Source organism: Panicum virgatum, chromosome 9N, assembly GCF_016808335.1.
Source record: "Panicum virgatum strain AP13 chromosome 9N, P.virgatum_v5, whole genome shotgun sequence".
Lineage (NCBI taxonomy): Eukaryota > Viridiplantae > Streptophyta > Magnoliopsida > Poales > Poaceae > Panicum > Panicum virgatum.
The window spans coordinates 69,714,975-69,741,184 of record NC_053153.1 but is presented as its reverse complement, the minus strand read 5'-3'; the positions used below and the strand labels follow the sequence as shown (position 1 = coordinate 69,741,184).

The 26,210-nt window shown below is 51.3% G+C and overlaps 3 protein-coding genes across 3 annotated transcripts; all 3 read right to left on the bottom strand.

Moving 5' to 3' along the window:
• Nucleotides 1–335: 335 nt before the first annotated feature.
• Nucleotides 336–1,544, bottom strand: LOC120692064. The gene has a single exon (XM_039975275.1). It carries the CDS (start codon nt 1,418–1,420, stop codon nt 1,112–1,114), a length of 309 nt encoding a protein of 102 aa, XP_039831209.1. The 5' UTR covers nt 1,421–1,544; the 3' UTR covers nt 336–1,111.
• A 20,307-nt stretch (nt 1,545–21,851) lies between these two features.
• Nucleotides 21,852–22,883, bottom strand: LOC120689306. Its single transcript, XM_039971605.1, has 2 exons — nt 22,715–22,883; nt 21,852–22,546 (listed from the first exon to the last, which is right to left on the bottom strand). The coding sequence occupies exons 1-2, from the start codon at nt 22,881–22,883 to the stop codon at nt 21,852–21,854; spliced, it is 864 nt and encodes a 287-aa protein (XP_039827539.1).
• Nucleotides 22,884–23,364: 481 nt separating this feature from the next.
• LOC120689305 lies at nt 23,365–25,343 on the bottom strand. The gene is made up of 3 exons (XM_039971604.1): nt 25,113–25,343; nt 24,946–24,996; nt 23,365–24,243 (listed from the first exon to the last, which is right to left on the bottom strand). Exons 1-3 carry the CDS (start codon nt 25,341–25,343, stop codon nt 23,365–23,367), a joined length of 1,161 nt encoding a protein of 386 aa, XP_039827538.1.
• Between the last annotated feature and the right edge of the window lie 867 nt (nt 25,344–26,210).

The following is a 26,210-nucleotide window of genomic DNA, read 5'->3' as shown; positions in this document are numbered from 1 at the left end:
GCGCCTGCGCCGTCCAGGGATCCACCACCACCGGGCAAGCGCAGGCGGCGGCAGAGAGGGCGCAGGGGAGCTCGGCCAATGGCGGCGCCGCCGTGCTGGTGGGTGGCGACACCAGCACACATCATTTCGCCTGCATGCATGCGGGCGCTCTGTTGATCAGCAGGGGAGCGCGGGGGAGCCTCCTCTTTTTACAAGCGAGAGAGGCTGGGAGCGTGGGACTGGGAGGAGGGGGGTGGCCCAACTCACACTGTCACCCACGGCCAAAGCCGAGGCAGTAGCACATTGTTTGATGCCCCCAAATCGACCGTTCCAACTCATCCCCGGCAATTAACAAATGGGATCAAGGCACTGGAGGCTGACGTAATCTGATTGCCGCGCCAATTAACAAGTGATTTGGGCTCAGATCAGCGTGGAGGGCTAGTACTAGTACATCCCCTGCAGTCTTCTCTCGCTGCTAAACATGTGCGCCTCTGCGTGCTTGCTGGGCGGAGAGCCAGAGAGCTCCAAGGCGAGGTGAAGATTGGAGATGAGGAGCTGAACGAGGAGGGGAGCAGCAAGCAAGTGCAATAATGGAGGCCGTCAGATGGCCACGCCGGAAATGGCAGTCCCAAAAGGGTGAGGACAAAGGAAAAAAGGGGTGCCATCACTGTCACCATCCCCATTTACTGCCCTGGCTGCCTCCCCCTGCCAGTCTGCTCTTCCTCCCTCATCCGTATGATGCCTCTTGCTGTCTTGCATCCAGTCGTCTCCTCCCTCGCTATCACCAATTCACCCAGAGAGATCTCCCTCCCCTGATCTCCCCTTGAAGGAGGAGATCCCAAAACTGTCCACGATTCCACATCTACATCGCAGCACTAAGTACTGTACTATTCACTACTACCTAATCGAGCGCTAGTAATCAACAAAACATCCCAGAAACGGGAGGTAAAAAAAGAAGAAGAAAGGATTCAGGACTGATCTATACACACATCACCTAATCCGCCTTCTTCGCCACGTCCCTCGCTTTGCTTGTGCCCCCGTGCGTGACACTCTGATCTTGGCGGAGAAACTGCGGGTGGGAGGACGAGGGGAGGGAGGGGGGCCGAGCTTCTCCGCCGGCCGGCCGCGGCGGCTACGAGCAGTCCTTCCAGCAGACGAGCATGGTGACGCAGCGGCGCATGATGTAGAAGCGCGCCCGCTGCTCCTTGACGAGCCCCGCGCACCGGCTGGAGAAGGACGGCTGCGGCGCGCCGCACCCGCCGCCCGCCGCGGCGCCGGCGCCGCTCCCGCGCCGGCCGATCGCCTGGACGCCGTCCCGCATGCTGGACGACCGCTTGAGGAAATGGTCCCCGCCGCCGGCCCCGGCCCCCGGCACGCGCCGGCTCCCGTTGTTCCGGCTCTTCTTGGAGAACTTCCACTTCTCGTCGACGTAGAACTCCATGGATCGATGGCGCGCTCCCGCTGAGGCTGCTGAGGTAGGTGGGTGAGGAGGAGGAAGTGCGGTGAAGTGCGGCCGGGTGGAGTGGAGAGGGGGGAGGCGTGTGGGGGCGTGGGGAATCCCCGCCCTATTTATAACGGGGTGACCGAGACGGACCTGGGAGGGAGGAGAGGGCGTGGGGGGACGGGGCGGACATGGACCGAGACCTGGACCGTTTTTCTGCTGCAGCGCGGCAGCACCCATCCACCCGGTGGTGGGTTGAGTTCGACTGGCTTCCTACACACTACAATCCTATGCGGCTCGCTGAACCGGAGCCGGTATCCCATTCCCATCCCAAGGCCAATATTGTATTTGCTAGTTTTATTTCGCGTGGCCCTGAAATAATTTCAAGCCAGTTTGCATCATGACCGTTTCCAAAATTCCGGTCGTGGAGTTTTCAATCATTTGTGAATCCTGTCGTTGGTTGCTTCTTCTTCTTTACATTAGACTTTTTGTTGGAGCGGAGTGTTTTTATTCTTCAGTTTGACATGCCATCTCTTTTTTTTTAAATTACACATTACTATTCAGACACTCACACATAGTCACCCATGTGAATATACGTACGCAAATCCTACGTATTTTTGAAAGAAAATTATTGAGATTGACAAGGTCACCATAGGTACCTCACTATCAACGGGAACGTTGTCTACCAACGAAAGCACATACTGTTAAATTCTAAAAAATTTATTCCCACAGAACTCTTGTAATCACTAGGCTACAAGCTCTTTCTCATATGCACATCTCTTCTAACGTTTAAGATTTCTTTTTTTTCCTTCTAAATACGGAGAGAAACTATTCCCCGAAGAATATTCTAACACTTCATCGTAATCCTAATATAAGATATTTTAAAAGGTTATCCGTCAATCTGTTTGATCATGTACTCTACAATAAATATCCCCCACGATTCAGAATTTTGTGGTGTTGCGTGACACATCTAAATTGGCTATTGCTTGTAACTGAAATCTTACTTTTTAAATCCCCTTTTTCCTCATAGAGGTAACCTTATCTCGCATACGGTTGGGGGAAAAATTGATATACAGCAATGGAAATGTCACGTCATCTTAGAAAAGTGTAGAAGTGGACGAGAGAGGAAAATTAAGCTGATGATGTTACGGGCTGATGTAGACTATGGCGTTATGGTAAAATAAATCTCAAGTTTTCTAAGTTTGAAAAACCAATTCACATGACATGGTGGAGACAAAAGAGGATGATTGCATTTGTACAAAATTCTCCAAAGATCTAGATACTTCATCCGAGCTGAAATATAGTACAACATTTAGCTGTAAGCCAGTAACCCATATATTTTTTACCGTGTTACCATGAGTTATACAAGACCTTCTCAAATGGTCACAATTCAAGATTTCGGGGACCGATGAGTCCATGTGAGTTTAATCAATGCAAGGGGCGTACGGCTGGATTCTTTCGAGAGACAGTGCAAGCAAATCAAAATTTCCCCTCCTGCAAAAGGACTGCATTCCAACCTAATCACTCTGAGTTTCTCGTAAGAAAGCAAGAATTTTTAGAACGAATAAGAAAGCAGGATTCAGGGAGCCCAAGTTGCGTTTGGATCCACTCACTTGTTTCTTCAACGGCTCAACCATTAGATCAGTCTCAGTATAAGTGTTATCAATATAGTAATTAGGTAATCAAATCAAAGAAGTGTTATGGTGATAACACTTCTCTCAAAATTTTATAGCACCTGCATCTTCTTTTTTCATAAAAAATTTATCATATCAGCAAATTTAATGTTCACTATGGCACTTCTGCTGAAGCTGATCTTAAACGCAGCGGCGCTTAATCATGCTGCTCGCCTGCTGTTTTGCTCATGATTGATGATGCCCCCCAAAGGAGAGATGAGATGAGGCGTGGTTGCTTGTGATTTTTGTGTTGTTGCCCGAGTGAGGTGGCTTTGCAGTCCAATCTGGGCTGAGTCAGATGGGCCTGGAGGCGGGCCCTGCCGTGTTCCCCCGTGTCCACAGAGGCCCGAGCAGGGGATTAAATGCGGCGCATGTCTCTTGGGGCGGCCCCCACCGCGCCGTCTGATTATTATTTCATTCCGGTCCAAATCAGCATCTAAAAAGCAAAGTCCTGTGATGGCCGGCCTTGGATTAGATTTCGGTTTCATCATCAAGGAAAAGTAGCATGCTACAATCTCCTTGTTATCATCAGCTATCATACATTATTCCCGGCCCATCTTTTTTTTTGAAGATTATTATTATTCCCTGCCCATCAAAATAGGGATATGACCTCATCCCACGAGCGATTGATTTCGGTCGTTGGATTACCATCGGACCGCATGTTTCCGTTTGCTCGAGTCGCCGACTTGTAGTCTCGTGCACGTTCTTAACTGCGGCCTGGTTTCCCTGGTCCTGGACGGCCTGGCCTGGCTCCGATCCGTCCGCCCGTGGGCGCCTTTGACTCGTGTAGACGGGGCCTGCGCTGCGCGGCGGCAGGTCGCAGCTCTCTGGACGCCGCCCGTGCGTGCGTGGCTCGGCGCATCCCGAGGCCGCTGCGCCCGCGCGACGCGCCTTGCTTGGGTTCTTTTCCCACCCCGCAGAGCCGCCCGCGGCTGCCGGCGCCCACCCACGCGGGCGATCGGCCTCCGCAGCCGCCCGCGCACGGGGCAAGAGACGCTGCCGAAACAAACAGACAGCCGCGGCACCCGCCCGCGAGGAAGCGCGGCCTCCTCGACGTCCCACCCGCCCTTGTGCTTGTGGACGCGGCGGCCGCCGGGGCACATGGACGACGGGATGGAAGGGCCGTTGGATTGGGCCGAAATGTTGGAGGCGCAGGTGGTGGGCTCGGCGTCGGCATGGGGCCCGGCCCGGCGGCCTTATCCTCGTCTGCTGGTTCCGTTGGTCCCGAATGACGAGGGAGAGGGATCGGGTCGCCGGGGTGGTGCATGCATGCGCGCACGGTTCGTGCACGTCACCACGGCGGCATGGCGAGCCTACGCTGTTGTTTATGGCGTTGCCCGGCGCGGCCATGCCGTGCTACGCCGCCGCATTCGGCTCCCCCGTAGCTATAGGCTCGCTCCGTTGGGAACCGGGACGGCCCCCCTCCGTTTATCGGCCGGTCATGCTCTTCGAGGTCAGGCATGGTATGCCGCCCTCACAGCCCGTTCGGTTGGCTGGCTGATCGGCTGGCTGCTGTGCCGATTGGCTGGCTGGCTGGTTTGCTGTTGTGATCCGGCAGGTTTCTCACGAATGGCTGGCTGGTTGCTGCACCAGCCAGCCGAACGGGGCTTCAGCCTCGAATGGGCAGGCAATCTGGTGACCGACCGGTAATGGGATTGTTCTCACGAGATTACAGTATCTGCAAGCAGTCCGTCACTTTCGTCTACATGCTCGGGCGGAAAAGAAGACGCAGCTGTGCGGGGGGCGAGACATGACTGCACTGTCCGCACAGCTGGTCCTCACTTCCTCCCACCGGCGACAGCAGCTTAACCCACTCCACTGTGCGCCACCACCAAGCGTGCTGTTTATGGATCGGGACCGGCAGCTCATCAGCTGGGAGTTTACCGAGCCCGCTCGCTCAAAATGGTGCCGGGGCAGCGACGGCACGCCCACATCAATGACCAAGGCCTCCTCGTGCCCTCATCGTGGGGAGCCCCGGCGGTAGCCCGTTGTGCCGCTGGCCCAACGCATGGAGGCGCGATCAACAGGGAGCTCGACAGCATGCCCTGCCCTCTCGTAGGCGCGCACGCGCGAGGAGGCCACGAGGCGGCACGTGGGGCGCGACATGGACGGACTCGGAGTTTGGTTCATCCCCATCGACGGGCCGGGCCAGCCGGGCCCTGCGCTGCGAAGCTAAACTCGGCGAGAGGGACGCTGCGCCATGCCTGCCCCGCCCACCTACACCGCCTTATCCGTTGCGTGTAGGCGATCGCTGTTCAGGCAATCAGTAGTTTGGCCCGGACAAGCCGATGCAATTAATAATTGACTTGATAATCAAAGTGTTAAGTCTTCATCATCATCAGTGAGTGCGCGTGCGGGTGCTTGCACGGCCGGGCTGGGATAAAACTGCAAGTCGCGAGGCGCATGCGTGCGGTAGCAGCCCGGCAGTAGTGCCTACATTAGTCGTCATGCCCGTCCCTGTCTTTGGTCCTGGACCGAATTGGAATGACTTCTGCTGCCTTCATCATCTACATTGAGAGATTCCTGGTAGCAGTGGATTAGACCCGGCCCGTGCTACCGCCCTGAGCCCCTGACGTACAAGTGCCCATGTGATCGGCGGCATAATGCGAGGGCAACATCTTGGTTGAGTTAAAACACTGTTCGGCACACTGTTTGCTTTGGAGACGAAAAGGGTTCATGATGTGACCAACAAAAACGATCGATGCCTGCGTTATGCATGACCAGTTTGTTCGTATCGTATCACTCCTTGGGGAGCCTGTTCATGAAGATAATATTTTTTTCAGTTAAATAGTACGAACTTATTCACAGGTCTCCCGTGCACTATCTAACGATTCTTCTTCATTACTGCTGAATTGTTACGCATTGAGAACTTGTTGTAATGCGAATTCTGGCGGTATCCTGTTGAAATCTAAAATTAAAAAACTAGCAAATTGCTACTGTACTCCGGAATAATTGTGTATTATATTTTCTATTATATTTTTTAAAAAAAGGGACAGATAAGGAAAAAATCGACAAATTAGATGCATCTATCCTAACGTGATCTAACTATAGCTAACATGAAAATCTAACTACCGTAACATCATGATGCGTTCACCGAAACTTCCAAACAAATGTACGAAACCTAACTTATGTGCGTGTGATAAATGCACATATATATGAGAACATATCTAGTGGAAATCATAACCTTCATGAAAATCCGTGCAAATCACAACAAAAATGTCGTTTAATTTCACTAAAAAATCACACATGTAGATGATATGATAATGCACAACCTTGTAAAATATCTTGTCCAAACTCGACTTCATTTCTGAGATATAAAAATAAAAAAATTCAAGCTAGAAAGTTGTCCAAATGATTTGTTAGAAATTTATTATTTTTATATCTCACAAACGAAATCGAGTTTGGACAAGATATTTTAAAGGTTGTGCATCATCATATCATCTACATGTGTTATTTGTTTGGTGAATTTAGACAACTTTTTTACCGTGATTTGCACGGATTTTCATGAAAATTATGGTTTTCACCAGATATGTTCCCCGTATACATACATGAGTTGCAATATACAGGTGTAACATATAGTATTTCTTGACAGTGATAGGTTGATTTTTTCGTGACATAATAATTATTGTGTTATAACATATTTTTTGTTAGACGTGACAGATCCAATTTTTTGGAATGACAATTGTATTTGTATTATATATTGCGTGACATTCATACATACTCTAATGTCAAGGATAAAAAAAAAATCATGCTACTAGTTGTGCAAGGCTTGCATTACATGCGTACAACACCAATGGCTAGTTATTAATCTCGCAGCCCGATTTTGGCACAACGAGCACAAAACAGACGCCTAGAGAAAGGCGGGTTATTCTGCTGAAGATGATGTATAGTGGTAGGTATACACCCAAATACAATTCTACCCTAGGGCATGCATAAGGACTGGAAAACGTTTTTTTTTCCAGATATGTGTAGTCTCACGAGTAACAAATGCACATGATTCCTTATAAACAAGATAAAAAGGGTGTTATTGTCTAAATCAAACATTAATTAGTGTCTTTTTTTTGCGACTAACATTAATTAGTGTCTTGATCGCTAATGAGTGCATGATTGTAGTCGTCAACGGTTCATTCGTTTCGTGTAGTATCACACGCAAGTGCATAGTACCACAACATTTTAGGAAACTAGCACTCTGTTAATGGGCTAAGCTGGGCCTACATTTACCTTGCTCGTGCCGAACGACGGGCCAGGCTTGGGCCTAGTGGCTCCATTCGCGCGCAAGATGTCGCGAGAGCGGCAGCACTTCCCGCCATGATCGTGTGCTTGGTGGGAAAAGGAGGCGATGGGCTGGGCGCAGTGCAGCTGTGAGGTGCTTGGTACTTAATGGTGTTTTTGTCAGCTAATTAATTATAATGGCATGTTACTCTAATTTTTTTCTCTTTTTAAATTATTATCGTACAATACATTCTAGTTCATTTTATCAATTTTGAATTGAGGAATGTTGAGTACTCTATCCTGCTTGTGATGAGTGAATTGTCAACCGTGCGGTGTGATCGTGCGCTTGGCCTTTGGATTGCAGGTACACGGGAGCTGCCATGGAGGTGCTGTGGCCGATGGACCGTGCGGTGGACGGCGGTGAAGGGCAGCCGGGACCGGAGCTCGGACCGGGCGGCAGCTGTGGCGTCCACTCCTGGATCGAGGGCGCAAGCGGCGACGGAAGGCGGGTTTCTTGGTTTGCGCCACAAAACCAAGGAGGCGGACAGCGGTTGAAGACGCCAAGTCGTGGAGGCACGGGCGTCGGTCTCGGGACTGACGGAGGCGACGGGCGTCGACGGCGTCTAGGGCCTCGCTGCGGGCGAGGAGGTGACGGGCGTCGGGCGGCGTCTAGGGCTGTCAGAAGGCGGAGGAGGGAACAACGTCTAGGGCCACGGCGTGGAGGCGGGAATCTTCCCGCGCGTAAGGTTTTGGCGGTTTTCTCAAAACCGGCCACCTACCCGGGTTTCGCGGACCCTCCAAAACCGCAGACTGGATCTTCATCAAGACGGCGGCATCGCGGAGAAGACTTCATTTCGAAGAAAGAACCTCGGCCGTCGGATGAGATCGTTGTACAGGGGGTCCCTGGCACCGGTCTGACCGGTCCCTGGCACCGGTCTGACCGGTCCCGTGGGTATAAATACCCCTTCACTTGTGTTAGGAAAATGGCGGCTTTTGTATTCTGTTCGTGGACTCTCTGTTTCTCCAGGCCGCCGCCCCTGCGTCTCCCTCCCTCTGTTCCTCTCGTTTGAGTTGATTTTGTCCATGGATTGTTGAAACCTTGTAAGGGATTTGATTGGGAAAGGAGGCCCTATCCTCCTCGTGCCCTCTGGGCTTTTGATTTGATTCAATCACCTGGTTTTGTGCCTTGTGCAATGGATTTTCGATTTCGTTTTTGGCACACTTGATTGAGAGGAGACCTCGAGTTCTTTGCTGTGATTCCCGTGCTCCCAACTCTGACCTAAACCCTCTGGAATCACTGGCGTGTTCGAATTCGAGTTCTTGAGTGTTTGAGAAAACCCCAATCCCTTTTGATCTCCTCTCGAATTCTCAAGAATCGTTGATCTTTGGGTCGAGATCTTTTGGGGATATGCTCACGGGGTAGGGGCGAAGCATTCCCCCAAGTTTCGTCGGATTTCGTGGTCGTTTGCTCCGGTTTCACCGTTTGAATCAAATTTCTCGGGGGTTTTCTGGGTGCTACCGGTCAGACCGGTACAACGCACCGGTCAGACCGGTCCAGCGCACCGGTCAGACCGGTCCAGGCAGATCAGTTCTGCAGCTTTCCCGATTCGCTTCCGTTTTGCTTCGTGGGTTCGCTCGCTCGTTCGAGGCCTTTTGTGTTGGGTTAGCTTTTCAATAGTTACCCCAAACTTTGGTCAGAACGCTTGAGGGCTTGAGCGATTTTGGGACATAGGCCGACGATTTGAATTTCGGAAGAAATTTTGATCGGTTCCCATTCACCCCCCTCTGGTCGCCGGCTTCGGTCCCACAATTGGTATCAGAGCTTGGTTGAGGTTTTCAGTACCTTAACCGGTTCGAAAACCACTCGGCGACCATAGCGAGTCTTGGTAAGATCCCGGTATTTTCCGGCGAGGACTATGCCTACTGGAAGGTTCGCATGAGAGCCTTCCTGCAGAGCATGGGAGCCGATGTCTGGGAGATTACCACGAACCAGCTCTACGAGGTGCTGGCTGTTCGGACCACGCCTCTTCAGGTGACCCAGCACGAGGCTAACGCCAAGGCCGTCAATGCCTTGTTCGCTGGCGTTTCTCGTGCGGAGTTCTCACGCGTCCAGGGTTTTCAGGAAGCCCACAAGATTTGGACGTGTCTTGAGAACTACCACGAGGGTACACCTCAGGTGAAGGCCAGACTGTTCGAGACTCACCGGCGTGAGTACGAGAACTTCACACAGGAGCCGGGTGAGAGCATTGACCTGATGTTCAGTCGTTTTCAGTCGATTGTGAACAAGGTCAATGCGAACAGATCTGCTGGTGCCCTTGAGTACACAGAGCACGAGAAGTCTCTTAAGTTGCTTTACGCACTTGATCGCTCTGTGTGGGATCTCAAGGTGAACACCATCATTGAGTCTGCTGGCTATGAGACTCTGACGGTGAACGAGCTTTTCAGCAAACTCAAGGCCACGGAGGTGGATAACCAGACACGAGCCAAGCTCAATGGTGCCCCTCCTTCCAAGAGCGTCGCTCTAGTGACTGGCCCAGGTGGATTGAGCTCTAACGCTAACTCTGCTCTTGGCTTTTCTCTTGCCTCTTTGCCTTCTGTTTCAGATGAGCAGCTGGAGACGCTGGGCGACGACGACTTGTGCCTCCTCATCAGCAAGTTCCAGCGCGTCTACCACAATAGGCAGAGGAAGAAGAACCCCGGGTGCTACAACTGCGGCAATCTGAACCACTTCATCGCCGATTGCCCCAAGAAGTCCGGCGGTGGCCAGAACAACTCCTTCGACTACTACCGCCACCGCGACCGCGACGAGGGAGGCTGCAACAAGGACCGTCGGCGCCACAAGCACCGCAGTCGTGACCGGGGAGGACGCTTCGACAAGGAGTCGCTCAAGAAGCGCTTCCAGTACAAGGCCAAGAAGCGGGAGAAGGCCTTCCGGGCGCAGCTCAGCGACCTCGACAAGAGCTCCGACACCGACCGCTCTTCTTCACCGACCTCCGACGACGACGACAAGAAGAAGAAGAAGCGGGACAAGGAAGCCACCGGCTTCATCGGCCTTTGCTTGGCGGCCGGTCGGCGCAAGTGCTTCTGCACCATGGCGGGCGAAGCCGATGGTGCTCGTGCGTCTTCAGGTGGACATGCTACACCGACGCACTCCGGCTCTTCTCCTGGATCCGAGAGCGATTCAGAGGTAAACTCCACGATCGACCTGCTTGATACAGAGGTTAGGGAGTTGTACGCCGCTCTCGACAACCAGAAGAGGCTGCTTAAGGAAGCAGCTAGAGAGCGTAGAAAGCTTAGGGCTGAGCTGGCTTGTGCTAGGGAGAAATCTAGTGAGGATGAGTGCGCTGGCTGCATATCTCACATGAATAATCTTGTTGCTCTCCGTGCCAAGCATGATGAGAACGTCGCGAACTTAGATGTTGCTAAGATTTCGCTTGCTGACGTGTCTCATGAGCTCGCTAAGGCCAAGCATGAACTATAACTGGTTAAGGATGCTCCTATTGTTAGCGATTTGCTTGAATGCGAGGAGTGTCCTATCTTTAAGTCTGATCTAGCTTCGTTGCAGTCTAAGTTTGCTACTGTTGTGTGCGAGCTAGAAGAGATGAAGTCTAGGCCAGTTTTGCTTGGTGCATGTAAGCTTTGTCCCTCGCTTAGGTTGGAGCTAGAGAAGAAGAACGCTTTGATCAAGTCTTTTGGAAGGACTAAGGTCGTAGAGTCTAGCCCACCTATTGACTGCTCTGTTTGCCCTGGTTTGATTGCTGATTTAGATAGTCTTACGGTAGAGAAAACCAACCTGGAGAATGAGAATACCTATCTTAGGGCGATTCTGAGTTGGGTTTCTAGCAATGAGCCGCAGTTGGGCATGATGATTAAGCAGTTCAAGCGTGGTGATGGGTTTGGGGTCGGTTACACATACACGAAGTCAGACTTTGACAGGTTGTATGGTAAGATTGGCAAGGCTGCTGAAAACACTGCTAGCACGAGCACGCAGCCTTCGCTTGTTGACCCCGCGGATGGTGTGCTTAAAGAACCACCGAAAGCACATCCGCAGAAGCAGGTTTGGGTTCCAAAGCCCAATGAGCTGAGGAACTCCCTCGACACGCTCCCTGCTACCACAGCCCAGGTTGCCCAGAAGAAGAGGGCTGCTCCTCCCCGTCCGCAGGCTAGGCCTCCACCTCCCAAGCGTGAGGTGAGGTACCATTGCGAGTTCTGTGACAGGGAAGGTCATCTGGAGGAGTTTTGCTTCAGGAGGAAGCGGGCTGTGAGGAGAGAGCAGGAGAGACGGAACGCGGACATGTACTCTGCTCGGGTGCATGGTCCTTCTCGTCGTGGTGATAGGCAAGATGCTAGGGCGCGCCGTGTAGGTGGAGGTCAGGGAGACGGTGGTGGTTACCGTGCTCCAGCGGGTGGTCGCTTTGCCGGCCGTGCTCCTGGTCGTTTTCAGTACGGCTATGGATCACGGGACCGAGGCTTTGGAGGAGGTTTTGAGGCTCCACGCTTTCCTCGCGGTGGTGTTCGTCAGTCACGCGGTAGACGGGACGGGGGATACGCTTTGTCTGGTTTTGCTAACCCTTCTATAGAGCAAATGGCTCGACACTGGTTTGCTTCTCACTTTGCTAACCCCAGTGTTGAGACATTTGCTCACCCTTTGTCTCACTACTGATGTGCAGGTCGGAGGCTTGGAGAACAGGTGGATCATGGACTCCGGTTGTTCGCGCCACATGACCGGAAATGACAAATGGTTCTCCAGCCTCACCTCGATGCGCTCAAAGGAGTACATTGTGTTCGGGGATAATGGAAGAGGAAAGGTATGTGGAGTTGGCGATGTTCGAGTTTCTGATCGCTTTACCCTGAGAGAAGTTGCTTTGGTTTCAAATCTTGGTTTTAATTTGCTCTCTGTTTCGCAACTTCTTGATGAGGGGTTTGAGGTTCGCTTCAAGGAGGGCTGTTCGCGTGTTTTGGATTCCAGGGGAGATTTGGTTTGCCAGATTACACCTCGCGATCGAGTTTTCTTGGTTGACTTCTCTGGAACTCCTTTTGGCCCTTCTCATTGCTTGATGGCTGGTTCTTCTTCTGATTTGTGGAGGTGGCATAGGAGACTAGGACATTTGAGCTTCGATTTGTTGTCGAGACTGAGCTCACTTGGCCTGATCCGAGGATTGCCCAAATTGAAGTTTGAGAAGAACCTTGTTTGCCATCCGTGTCGCCACGGGAAAATGATTGCCGCTTCTCATCCGCCTGTTAATCAGGTGATGACTTCTCACCCTGGAGAGTTGCTACACATGGATACTGTTGGTCCTTCCAGGGTGATGTCTGTTGGTGGGAAGTGGTACGTGCTTATGATTGTGGACGACTTTTCTCGCTATTCTTGGGTCTTTTTCATGAGAACCAAGGATGAGGTTTTCGAGTTTGTTCGAGACTTGATCTTGAGATTGAAAAACGAGCTACCCCAGGCCATGCGAGCGATCCGCTCTGACAATGGCACAGAATTCAAAAACGCTCGTTTTGATGTCTTTTGCAGTGATCAAGGACTCGAACACCAGTATTCTTCTCCCTACACTCCACAGCAGAATGGAGTTGTAGAGTGGAAGAATCGGACGCTGGTTGAGATGGCGAGGACGATGCTCGATGAGCATAGGACTCCTCGCAAATACTGGGCTGAGGCGGTTAACACCGCTTGTTACGTGTCCAACCGCATTTTCTTGCGTGCTTTCATGCACAGGACTTCTTATGAGTTGCGGTTTGGACGCCAGCCCCGTGTTGACCATCTCAGAGTTTTCGGTTGCCGATGCTTTGTGCTGAAAGATGGAAATCTTGATAAGTTTGAGTCTCGCTCGTCTGACGGTGTTTTTCTCGGTTATGCTTCTCACTCTAGAGCGAACCGTGTGCTGATTATTGATACTAACATCGTCAGAGAGACTGTGAAGTCACTTTCGACGAGACTGCACCGTGCAATTCTTCTGTCTTTGAAGTTGCAGGAGATGATGAGCTCGGCACCTCCATCTTTGAAGATGAGAAGGAAGAAGCTGCAGATGGCAAGGCTGTGGCTACCACGCGTGTTGTGGACCCGGCTATCTCTGCTACGAGCTCGGACGATGACGAAGGCCCCGATCCGACTACGTCTACTTCACGGGGGCTGTTCGAGGAGGTGACTCAGGCTTCACCAGCTGCACCTGAGGAGGCACCAGCTTTGGTTGAGGAGGAGGCGACTTCGACACGGGAAGCACCGCGACACATTCAGCGCCACCATCCACCTCAACAGATGCTAGGTGATCTCAACGAGCGAGTCACCAGGACCAAGGTAACAAGTATCGCTGGCTTTGCTCATTCAGAGTTTGTTGCCTCTTTTGAGCCCAAAGATATTGGACACGCTCTTTCTGGTTCTAATTGGGTCAATGCCATGCATGAGGAACTTGAAAATTTTGAAAGAAACCAAGTTTGGGTTTTAGTCGAGCCTCCACCTGCTTGTAATCCCATCGGAATGAAGTGGGTTTTCAAAAACAAGCAGGGTGAGGATGGTTTGGTTGTTCGAAACAAGGCTCGTCTTGTTGCCCAGGGGTTTTGCCAAAAAGAGGGTATTGATTTTGAGGAAACTTTTGCTCCTGTTGCTCGTTTGGAGGCTATTCGAATCTTTCTTGCATTTGCTGCTTCCAAGGGTTTTAAGGTTTTCCAAATGGATGTTAAATCTGCCTTCTTGAATGGTTTTATCGAAGAAGAGGTTTATGTAAAGCAACCCCCTGGTTTCGAAAATCCCAAGTTTCCAAACCGTGTTTATAAACTTCAGAAAGCTCTTTACGGTTTGAAACAGGCACCTAGAGCTTGGTATGATAGATTGAAAACCTTTTTGCTGGCTCAGGGCTTTAAAATCGGATGTGTTGATAAGACTTTGTTCCTCATGCGATCTGGCACTGATTTCCTTTTGGTTCAGATATACGTGGATGATATTATCTTTGGTGGCTCTTCTCACGCTCTTGTCTCCAAGTTTTCTGAGCAGATGTCCAGGGAGTTCGAGATGAGCATGATGGGTGAGTTGCGGTTCTTCCTCGGGCTGCAGATCAAGCAAACTCCTCAGGGCACTTTTGTCCATCAAGCCAAGTACACTAGAGACTTGCTGCGGAAATTCGACATGAGTGACTTGTCTCCTCAGCCGACTCCGATCAGCACATCTACGGCGCTTGATGAGGACTTGGACGGCGAGGCGGTGGACCAGAAGGAGTACAGGAGCATGATCGGCTCTCTCCTGTACCTGACGGCGACGCGACCGGACATCCAGTTCGGCGTCTGCCTCTGCGCGCGGTATCAGGCTTCGCCGCGCACCTCCCACAGGCAGGTGGTGAAACGCATCTTCAGGTATTTGAAATTCAAACCCGAATTTGGTCTTTGGTATTCTGCGGATTCTTCTCTGGTTTTGGTGGGCTTTTCTGATGCCGATTTCGGTGGGTGTCGGTTGGATCGCAAGTCGACATCCGGCACTTGTCAATTTCTCGGTACATCTTTGGTGTCTTGGTCCTCTCGCAAGCAGGCTAGCGTAGCGCTTTCTTCCACATAAGCTGAATATGTTGCCGCTGCTAGCTGCTGCTCCCAGATACTTTGGATGAAACAAACCTTGCAGGATTATGGCTTGAGTTTCGGTAGGGTTCCCATCTTTGTAGACAACATGTCAGCCATTAGCATTGCAAAGAACCCTGTCCTACACTCCAGAACCAAGCACATAGACATCCGATTCCATTTCCTGCGAGACAACCATGAGAGAGGACACATAGACCTGATCCATGTCCCTTCAGAGAGGCAAACCGCAGATATTCTCACCAAACCGCTAGAGCAGGACACTTTTGCTCGCTTGCGAGGGGAGCTTGGGGTTTGTTACCCCTTTTAATTGCTGATTTCTCTTTGGTTAGCTTTGTAGATTTTATTTGCTTCTCTTTATTTTCTAGGTTTGGTAGTTGCATTGTGCATATGCATTGTACATGTTTGCATTTTGCATTGTCTCACTTGCACTAGCATTCTTGTATACATTGCTATGATCTTCTAGTGCCTGCTAGTGTGAGTTGATAAACTTGATCATGTATAGCTTGCTCCATTGTGTATATGACGTCATCTGAGTTAAGCTATTTTGATTTGAAAATCTGAAAACATGATCACCCTGTCTTGCCTACTAGCATGTTAGGGCGTGTTGATATGCTTTGCTATCTTATTCATGCTAGTGTGGCCTTTCGTTCAGCAATTCATACTTGAAATGATCTAAATCTGATAAAATTGCTTGAACTGTTCTGGAAATGGATTGAAAAGATCCAGGTGGGATTGCTTGTCGCACTGATCGAGCTTTCGGGACGGCTCACTTTGCACTTGTGAGAACCCGGGCAAGGCTGTGCATGACTGAAATGAGTGCTTTAAGCTTCTGATTGTCTTTTGGCATAGGCTTGGCCTTGTTGCTAAGTAAAGCATGACAAGCTTTCAACCCCTGGCACTTAGAATTGCTTGATATAAAAAAAATTTGATTGAAAAAAAAATGTTGGCAACTTGTTTTGGCTGGTTTGGCTCACCTGTATGAGTTTGAGTAGCACTGCTTTCCATTTCCTACTTGTTAGTGCTAGTTCATGGGTGATGCTTTTATTTCTCATAAACTGAACTTGCCTAGCTCTAGACTGATATGATATACCCTGTTGAGCTATATGCAGGTCTGGTTTGTGGATGCACACGTGCTTGTGACTAGATGTTGCTCATATCTTTGTATCCCTGAATGCTTTCACTTACACCTCCTGCATTGCATTCATTGCATAGCATCTGTTCAGGGGGAGTCTCAGCTTAAGGGGGAGCTTTAGGTCTTTTTAGGCTTGATGTGTGCATGTGCCAACAAGGGGGAGAATTTTGAGAGAAGTGATCGAACAAGGGGAGACTTGTTTGATTTTTGAAAAACTTGTTGTGCACAGGGCTTTGAGAGTGCATCATTTTGGGAGAGTTGTACTTGTGAGAGGGAAAAACTTTGCTTGGGGAGTTTCTGCTTTGGTTTTGGCTCCTGGTTTTCTCGTTTTCCCTCTGCTGCTTGCATGACTGCGTCGAGCGTTACCTCTGTCTTTGAGGAGTCATGTTTTGGCTTTTGATCGATTGCGTCGAGCCGTTGCCCTTGTCTTAGGGGATCGATCTGTGCTTGAGTAAGTGACTGTTCTTGCCTTTCTGAGCTTTTTGTCACTTGCTTGAGTTCTTCGCTTTCTTGCTTCTCTTTTTATCACTTCTCTGGTTTCAGGTGGTGTGTTGACAATGCACTCATCAAGGGGGAGATTGAGGAATGCTGAGTACTCTATCCTGCTTGTGATGAGTGAATTGTGAACCGTGCGGTGTGATCGTGCGCTTGGTCTTTGGATTGCAGGTACACGGGCGTCGAGTGTCGACGGGGAGCTGCCGTGGAGGTGCTGTGGCCGATGGACCGTGCGGTGGATGGCGGTGAAGGGCAGCCGGGACCGGAGCTCGGACCGGGCGGCAGCTGTGGCGTCCACTCCTGGATCGAGGGCGCAAGCGGCGACAAAAGGCGGGTTTCTTGGTTTGCGCCACAAAACCAAGGAGGCGGACGGCGGTTGAAGACGCCAAGTCGTGGAGGCACGGGCGTCGGTCTCGGGACTGACGGAGGCGACAGGCGTCGACGGCGTCTAGGGCCTCGCTGCGGGCGAGGAGGTGACGGGCGTCGGGCGGCGTCTAAGGCCGTCAGAAGGCCGAGGCGGGAACGGCGTCTAGGGCCACGGCGTGGAGGCGGGAATCTTCCCGCGCGTGAGGTTTTGGCGGTTTTCTCAAAACCGGCCACCTACCCGGGTTTCGCGGACCCTCCAAAACCGCAGACTGGATCTTCATCAAGACGGCGGCATCGCGGAGAAGACTTCGTTTCGAAGAAAAAATCTCGGCCGTCGGATGAGATTGTTGTACAGGGGGTGCTGCAGGCCAACCGGTCTGACCGGTCCCTGGCACCGGTCTGACCGGTCTAACCAACCGGTCTCACCGGTCCAGCGTACCGGTCTGACCGGTCCCGTGGGTATAAATACCCCTTCACTTGTGTTAGGAGAATGGCGGCTTTTGTATTCTGTTCGTGGACTCTCTGTTTCTCCAGGCCGCCGCCCCTGCGTCTTCCTCCCTCTGTTCCTCTCGTTTGAGTTGATTTTGTCCATGGATTGTTGAAACCTTGTAAGGGATTTGTTTGGGAAAGCATGCCCTATCCTCCTCGTGCCCTCTGGGCTTTTGATTTGATTCAATCCCCTGGTTTTGTGCCTTGTGCAATGGATTTTCGATTTCGTTTTTGGCACACTTGATTGAGAGGAGACCTCGAGTTCTTTGCTGTGATTCCCGTGCTCCCAACTCTGACCTAAACCCTCTGGAATCACTGGCGTGTTCGAATTCGAGTTCTTGAGTGTTTGAGAAAACCCCAATCCCTTTTGATCTCCTCTCGAATTCTCAAGAATCGTTGATCTTTGGGTCGAGATCTTTCGGGGATATGTTCACGGGGTAGGGGCGAAGCATTCCCCCAAGTTTCGTCGGATTTCGTGGTCGTTTGCTCCGGTTTCACCGTTTGAATCAAATTTCTCGGGGGTTTTCTGGGTGCTACCGGTCAGACCGGTAGGCACGACCGGTCAGACCGGTACAGCGCACCGGTCAGACCGGTCCAGCGCACCGGTCAGACCGGTCCAGGCAGATCAGTTTTGCAGCTTTCCCGATTCGCTTCCGTTTTGCTTCGTGGGTTCGCTCGCTCGTTCGAGGCCTTTTGTGTTGGGTTAGCTTTTCAATAGTTACCCCAAACTTTGGTCAGAACGCTTGAGGGCTTGGACGATTTTGGGACATAGGCCGACGGTTTGAATTTCGGAAGAAATTTTGATCGGCTCCCATTCACCCCCCTCTGGTCGCCGGCTTCGATCCCACATGAATCGATTCAATAACCCAAAAATTATCTAACTTGCATCTTTAGATGCTCCGGTCCGCAGGTTCCATGAGCATTGCCGCTGGACACCGTTACAGGTCTCATCTCACCTCACGGTGCGCAGCCGCGTAGTATGTTCTCAACGAGAATTCAGAGGTGCCTCACTTCGTGGAAAAAAATTTAGAGCAAATTTTCTATGTATCATAGAAAAATGTAACTCATCATCCGTATGCTGTTGGAAATTAGTATATCTTTTCTATACCATCATATATAATTGAGTAAAATGCACTGTAGGTCTTTAAACTAGTTGAGTTGTTCTGTCTAGATCCATGAACTTTGAAAATGCATTTTTAGGTCCAGGATCTATTTAAGTGAGTCACTTGAGGTCCAAAACTTGCCACGCCATCGCCCGCATCCGACGTGGACGTGCCACGGTGGCAGCGGGCGCGGTCAGGGGCGGGGAGGGCGGAGCGGCGCGCCACGCAGCACGCACCGCGGCCAGGGGCAAGCCGGGCTCCACGCCGCGCGGGGCTCCGGCGTTCCGCGGCGGGCGGTGGCGCGGCCTGCAACATCCGGGCGGAGGCGGCGCGCGGAGGCCGCGGAGCGGCGGCGGCGCGCGTGCGAGTGGAAGGAGGTGGAGAAGGAGCAGGGGCGGCCGCGAGCGAGGCGCCGTGCCGCTGAGTTCAAGCTCGTCCGATCCCAAGCGCAGCGGAGCAGGGGCCTCGCGGCGGAGCAGAGCTCCTGGAAGACCGCGCGCCGCCCCCTTCCTCCTCCCTCGCAGCGGCCCCAGCTCGGCTCCGGCCGCGGCGGCGGAGCTCCAGCTCGCGCGCCGGCGAGCCATGGGGGCGTGCGGCGGGGCAGAGGATGCTCTGCTCCGAGCACCTCGCCGTCTCCCCCTCCGTATGGCGCCAAGGACCCGCCAGCCTCAAATTGACCACGCAAACGGCACGGGCATGCTCAGAGGCTCACCCCAAAGCAGCACAGCACGACAGCAGGGCCCCAAATCGACTGGAGCACGGTTGACCACGACGGAGGCGGCGGCGGAAAGCTGAACGTCGACGAGCTTCGTGTTCCGGCCAACCTGCTGCACAAATCGACCAACAGTCAAGCCAGAGAGCACTATGGCATCAAGGCGAGCATGAGACAAAAGCAAGGAGGAAGAGAATGCGGCCGGAGAAAGCTGGCCATGGCAAGGCGGTCCGCGGCGGTGCGCCGGCCAGCCGCGAGGAAGAACAGGGCGGGTGAGCGGCTCCGGTACTGCGGGGCACAATTGAGCGGTGCAAGAGGTTCACAAGGATGAGGCGAACACATTGACACAACCAATTTGGATGGAGGGTGAACGGAATGGCTGGATTATGCCGGCGCGGTGGAGTTGTGCGACGGTGGCAGAGAGAGGGAAATTGGGGAGGATAGCCGGCGGCGGGGTTAAAACAGCGTGGCGTGCGCGAGCAAGGCCGAGGTCGATGGAGACGCCGATGTCCAAGAGGACAGCGAGGCTGCGAGCGCACGCGGGGGAGCTCGGCTCGGCCGCCAGTGCGCGCGGGGGAGCTCCGGCCGTCCGCCGCGGGCTCGGGCGCAGACGAGCTCTGCCCGGCAGCCGCGAGCGTGCGTGCCGAGGAGCTCCGCCACGTCCGCCGTGGGCGCAGGCAAGCTCCGCTCGGCCGGCGCGAGCGCGCTCCGGGGGAGCTCCGCCCTAGCTGCCATGGGTGCGCGTGGGGGGCAGCTGCGCCCCGGCCGCCGCAGGTGCAGGCAATGGCAAGCTCGGCTCGGCCGCCGGTACGCGCGAGGGAGCTCCGGCCGGCCGCCACGGGCGCAGGCGCAGGCGAGCTCTGCCCGGCGGCTCACTCGCGTACGCCACGCTCACCAGGCCAGGTGCCAGGTTGACGCACGCCTCGCGCGGACCACCGAGGGCGCCCTCTAGCTGCCACCGTGGCACGTCCACGTCGGATGCGGGCGATGACGTGGTAAGTTTTGGACCTCAAGTGACTCACTTAAATAGATCCTAGATCTAAAAATGCATTTTCAAAGTTTATGGACTTGAATAGAACAACTCAACTAGTTTAAGGACCTACAGTGCATTTTACTCTATATAATTTATCTTCCCCTACTATCATTACCGTCAAATTCGCAAGTTAAGGGTGTCAAACTTTTCCTTTGAGGACTTTTTTACCCCTCCTCCAGAAGCAGCGCTCAGCCATCCATTTCTTGGCCGATAAAAAAAAAACACGCCCCCTCCCGTCCCGCGACAGGCCGTCGCCCATCGTTCATCTGCTGGATCAGCGCCTTCAGAGTTGCTTCACCGAGAGCCGGGCCTCCGATGTGATCTGCAAGAAGCCTTCCACCATCACGGCATGGCTCACTGGCATCGGGACCTCTCGGCTTGCCTCGACCGATCTCGTCGATCTCTTGGAGACGGACGGCGAGTGCTAGGAAGTATTTGGAAATTTTGACTGCTAATTACAATGTCAAATAAAACTAGTTTATAAAACTAACTCCAAAACCTCTGTGCTAGGAACCCTGAAGTATCTAATGAGGTTTTTGACCGCGTGATTAGAGGATGGTTACTGTAGCATCAATGTAGCCAATCATCGATTAACTACCGTCATTAGATTCGTCGCGAAAAGTTATACTCATCCCTAAAAAAATTTTACAAATAAATTTTATTTACCACTCTATACATGTGAGATTTTTTTTTCAAGAAACGTGCATTTTAGGAATTCCAAAATGGTGTTGGGTAATCAAACAAGGCCTTGGTGGCCAGCCGCAACCCGCCTTCTTGAGCTCCGTGCAGTACGCTTCCACGCTAGTCCCCCGCGCATCCAGACGGCAGCACGCTCCTCAGAGCAAGGGCAATGTATATCACGAAATTGGCAATAGCCTGGGGTCCACCTTCAGCCATAATAGTTAAGACCGATCTCTCACAATGGTTCTGCTAAAAAACAAAGATAAGGTGGGTCCCACTCAGTAAAAAAATCCTCTGCCGAGCAACCGCTTCGTGTTCCTTCGCGCGAGATCGATCCCCAATTCCTTCTCTCGATTCCACCGAGCCCCCGTCGGCGCCGACGCCCAAATCCCCTAATTCCTCCCTCCTTCCCGTGACTGAAGCTAATTCTTGCTAGTGCTCGTACGTCTCCTTCTCCGGCGAGGACGGCGGCGCGGTCTGCGGGATCTACCGGGCGCGGCGGACAGCGCAGAAGAATCCAGGCGTGGCGCGGCGGTGGGCGAGCGCAGCCTGCGGCGGTTCGCGGAAGAGTCGCGCCCACGGCGCGCGGCGGGCGAGCGCAGCCTGCGGCGCTGTGCGTCAAATGGAAGCACCATGCGTCGCAGGAAGGAGCAGGCGCCCAAAACATGTGGGGTGCGGCTAATTTGTAAGTTTGGATTTTTCCCGTTCAAGTTCAGTTCCTGATTGTCGTGAAGCTAGCTGTCTAATTGATTGACGAGATATGCATACTGATAGCATGGCATGGTACTAAATTATTCATGAATATGAGACAATAACATTCTGATAGCTTGGTACAAACTCGTAAACTACAAGTAATTAGCTACTGAGAATAATGCATCCAAATAAATCTCAAATAAATCTCAGTACATGTGTGACTGATTCTAATTTTGATGTGTTGACCACCATACTTGTCCCACAAGTGTTGTATCAAATCCTCCTTGAGACGGCGGTGAGTTGTTCACAAATTTTATCGTTTTTCTCTAGGACATCAGTAAATCCATAGACGGGGCCTTCGGCAAGCCCTGCCATCTGAGGAGAAAATTGGCCTTGTTCATATGTGTTTTCATCTGGTACTCCATAGGAGCCTCTCTCATCCTCAACTATCATATTGTGCAAAATAACACATGCATACATAATATTTGCTAGTTCATGTTGTTCCCAAAGGCGTGCTGGATGGCGTATGATGGCCCAACGTTTCTGTAGAACTCCAAAAGCTAGTTCTACATCTTTTCTTGCTGATTCTTGATAATTGGCGTATAACTTATGCTTAGCACTTTGAGGTCTACTGATTGGTTTCACAAATGTTGCCCATTCTGAATAAATTCCATCTGCTAGATAGTACCCCATGTTATATACTTTCCCATTAACTGTAAACTGAATATCCTGCTCATTAGGCCTGCGAAGATATTGCTGACCAAATATATATCTAACACCTTGAACAAAGTTAATCATGCTTTCCATTGCTGTGCTTTCCGCAACACCAAAAGTTTCATCCATAAGATCAGCAGGTGTACCATACGCTAACATTCTAATGGCAGCCGTGCATTTCTGCAATGGTGATAGACCCACCTTGCCAAATGCATCTTGTCTAAGACGAAAGTATGGGGACCAATTACCAAGAGCTTCAACAATGCGTAAAAACAGGTGCCTTCGCATGCGAAATCTCCTACGGAATTGATCATCGGTGTACAAAGGATTGTCTAAAAAATACTTATCAAATAGCCTTTGGTGGTCACCTTCATGATCTCTTCTGATATACCTCCGATTGTAGCCCCCACGCCGGCTTGTACCTCCCTGCTGCTGCGCTACAAGTTGTGCTTCATGTTCAGCTTCAATCTCAACATCTATCTCAGCTTGCATTGGGTCATTGATTCCTTCCCACATCATCTCTTCTAGCTTCTCACTATCAGCTATAGAATCATCTGAATGAATGGATTGATCTTCTATGTCGGAAGACATTTTTTCCTGGTGGAATGGGATGTTGGGATGAAGAATGAGTGTGTGTTGTTCTGATGACTCACTTCCCCTATTTGTAGATGTTGGATTCCAACGGCTAGTTGCTGCTTTTGGCAGTACTCCAACAGCTAGTTGATTTGGCAGTATTCTAACAACTATATTTTGTTTTTGTCAGTATTGTAACAACTATTGTTTTATTTCAGGTTATCGTAAACACAGGAATCAGCAAGCTCCATGGTTAATAAATATTACTATTTTGAGATCAGGTAAAGATGTCTCCAACACAACATTTCACACAACTTCGACACTACTTATTATAGATTAATCATTACTTGCTGATACAACTTTGACACTAAATACTACTAAATACTACAAACTACAAAGAACTCATTACTTGCTGATACAACTTTGCACTGGATACTACTAAATACTACAACTTTCACACTGGATACTACTAAATACTACAACTTTGACACTGGATTACTCATATTTCTTTGAGTAGTTTGTCTACAATAGCTTCATGTCTCTTCAGGTCTGCTTCGTTGTAACCTGATGTGTCTTTCTCTGACAGTTTTATGTAGGCAAGTAACTTCTTCATTCTAGCTTCTTCTATTATGGCATCTGCTGCTTTCGCTGTTGCTTCTGCAGCTTTGATTGTAGCTTCTACTCTGAGTGAACTGGCTTGATGATAGAGCACCATGTTCTGAGTTGGCTGCTCCCCCAAAGGAGATGGTGAGATATTTTTACCTTTCACTTTCAACTTTGCTTTTGCTTTCTTCTGTCCTTCAGGACGTTTCAACTGCTTGCCCACTGTTTCCTCCTCAGTGTCATGGTTAGATGATGAAGTGTACGCTCCTGATTCTGAGAGTTTAGTCCTCTTATTCTTGGCTTCTTCTTCTTGTGCCAGCAGTCTACGCCATTTAGGTAGATCTTTGACATCTCTCCACAAATACTCTAAAGTGAAAGGTTTCTGCTTGTTTCCTCCTTTGTACCACTGATGAGCTTTTTCCATAACCATATCCTCAGATTGCCCACTGACATAGGTATTTCTAACCTTAGCATAAGCTCCACAGAACTTTGAAATATCCCTTTTCAAACCACCCCAGTGTGTCTTGCATTGCAGGGCTGTCCTTTTGCGGCTCTTTTCTGGTGTGTTACTGTTGAACTCCACTGCTACAGCCTTCCAATAGTGTTCAGCCTTCTGATCAGTTCCTTTTACAGCATCAATAGAGTGGTGACACCAAGCACTAAGCAGTCTTTGGTTCTCAAGTTCTGTCCAATTGACCCGTGTCCTCCCTGTAACCTCCTCAACCTCTTCACTGCTACTACTTGAGTCATTGAGGTTCACTGGTTGCTTGTCTTGCTGTGTTGCAGGCCATGGAGAAGTTGATTCTGATCCATGGGAAGAAGTGTTGCATGCAGCTCCGAACACTTGATTTGGTGAGTGCATAAAACTTTCTTGAGATCCAAAACCTTGAAATCTGATTGGTGTTGCATGTGGCCAATTCCCTTGCTGATAACTCGGAGGAGAATGTCCATAGGGTTGAGAACTCCCTGCTGGACCAAAAGGGTGGAAATTCTTAAAATTGGGGGCTACATATTGAGGAAAATGAGATTGTGGGAATGCTGCGGGAAATAGGGAAGGAGGGGAGCTTTGGCTCGAACTGCCTGGGTGTTGGTTTTGAGAGGATGGGTCAAACACACCCATGAAATCTCTTTGCGAAGGATCCATTTTGTTTGTCTGTAACTTGAAAATATGGAGTTGTGCTTTGATTCATTTGCCATGGGTTTGTTTTTTAGGAGTTGAAGCAAGGAGGAGCAACGGCTACATGCCTGGTGGGCAACGGATAGGAGGTGGGGCCAGCAACGGCAAGGATGCGAGGCGGGGGCAGGCGGCCGTTGGAATCTAGAATACTTTATTGTGTATACTGTACAGATATTGTATTTTACTTTTCTACTACCGGCCATAGCACTATTATCCGGTATTAGCTATTGCCTCAGCCGACAATGTTTATGACTGGCTGGCCCACCAGCATTTATTGCCTATTACCGTTTTTTTTCATACATTGTGGTTGCCCTCAGGGTACCCGCAACAATTATTATAAAGAGCACCTCTCTATAACATTGTCCACGTTATAGTTATAGAGAGCAATATAAATGGTTCATCCAACAGAGTACCTCTAAATACATACTTCAAAAATTGTGGACCCCACACGTCAGAATATTAATTACATGTTTCAACGGAGGCGGCGTCGAGCTCTGCAAGCCACAGCGCTGCTCCAATGCTACTCCACAGCACCACGCGCCGGACTGCCGACCGCCCGTCCTCCACGCCCCTGCAGCGGCGAGCGCCGGACCGCCGGTGGCCGCGCCACTCCTCGTCCCCCGCCTGCGACTCGCAAGCCCGCGCTCTCCTCGCCTCTGCGCATCCGCGACCCTGCCCTCATTCCGTCCCATCCCCATCACCGCGTCGAGCACGGCGGCTGGCCGGCTTCGCCTTGTCGCGGCGACTCCACTCCGGCGCAGCTGCGTCGACCCGACATGGTGGCCTGGCTCCGGTGCGGCGGCCTTGCTTCCCCCAGCTGCGGCCCTGCTTCGCCCTGGCGGCGTCGCCCCACTGCGCGGCCGCGGCCCCGCTCTGCCTCAGCAACGTCGCCTTGCGGCGGCAGCCATGCTTCACCTGTCTCGTCGGCTCGTCGCCAGGGTTCACAACCGGTGGCAACCGGTCCGGTTTGACCGTCAAACCGGTCCGAACCGTTTCCGGTTCCGGCCGGTACCCAATCGGTCAAAATTCAAAATTTAAATTTAAATTCAAAAAAAATGAAAAATTTCTAAAAATACTTCAAGGTGCGATGAATTTAATGGTGTCAAATTTTCTCAAAAATTCGTTCGTTTAACATACTTTTCGGGCATTTAAAGTTAAAACAAAAAAAGAAAAAGAAAAAATAAGACGGCCCATTAAGGCCCCCTTGGTAAACCGGTCAAACCGGCCGGTAAACCGATCTAACCGGCCGGTATACCGGTTACACATGCGATTTTAAATTTGGATTTGAATTCAAACCGGTCAAACCGGCCGGTAAACCGGTCTAACCGGTCGGTATACCGGTACGAACCGATTGAACTGAGTTTTTTGAATTCAAATTTGAATTTGACCGGTCGGTAAAAAAAACCCTGCTCGTCGCACAGCGCTCTTGTCCGGCCTTGCCACCCCGCGGCACTCTTCTTTGGCCTCGCCGCCCCACGGCGGCGGGCGAGCTCCGCCCTGCATGCCTCGCTTGACCCGGGGCCTCCTGCCGCACCGCGCGGTCTCGACGCCGACACGCCGGGCTT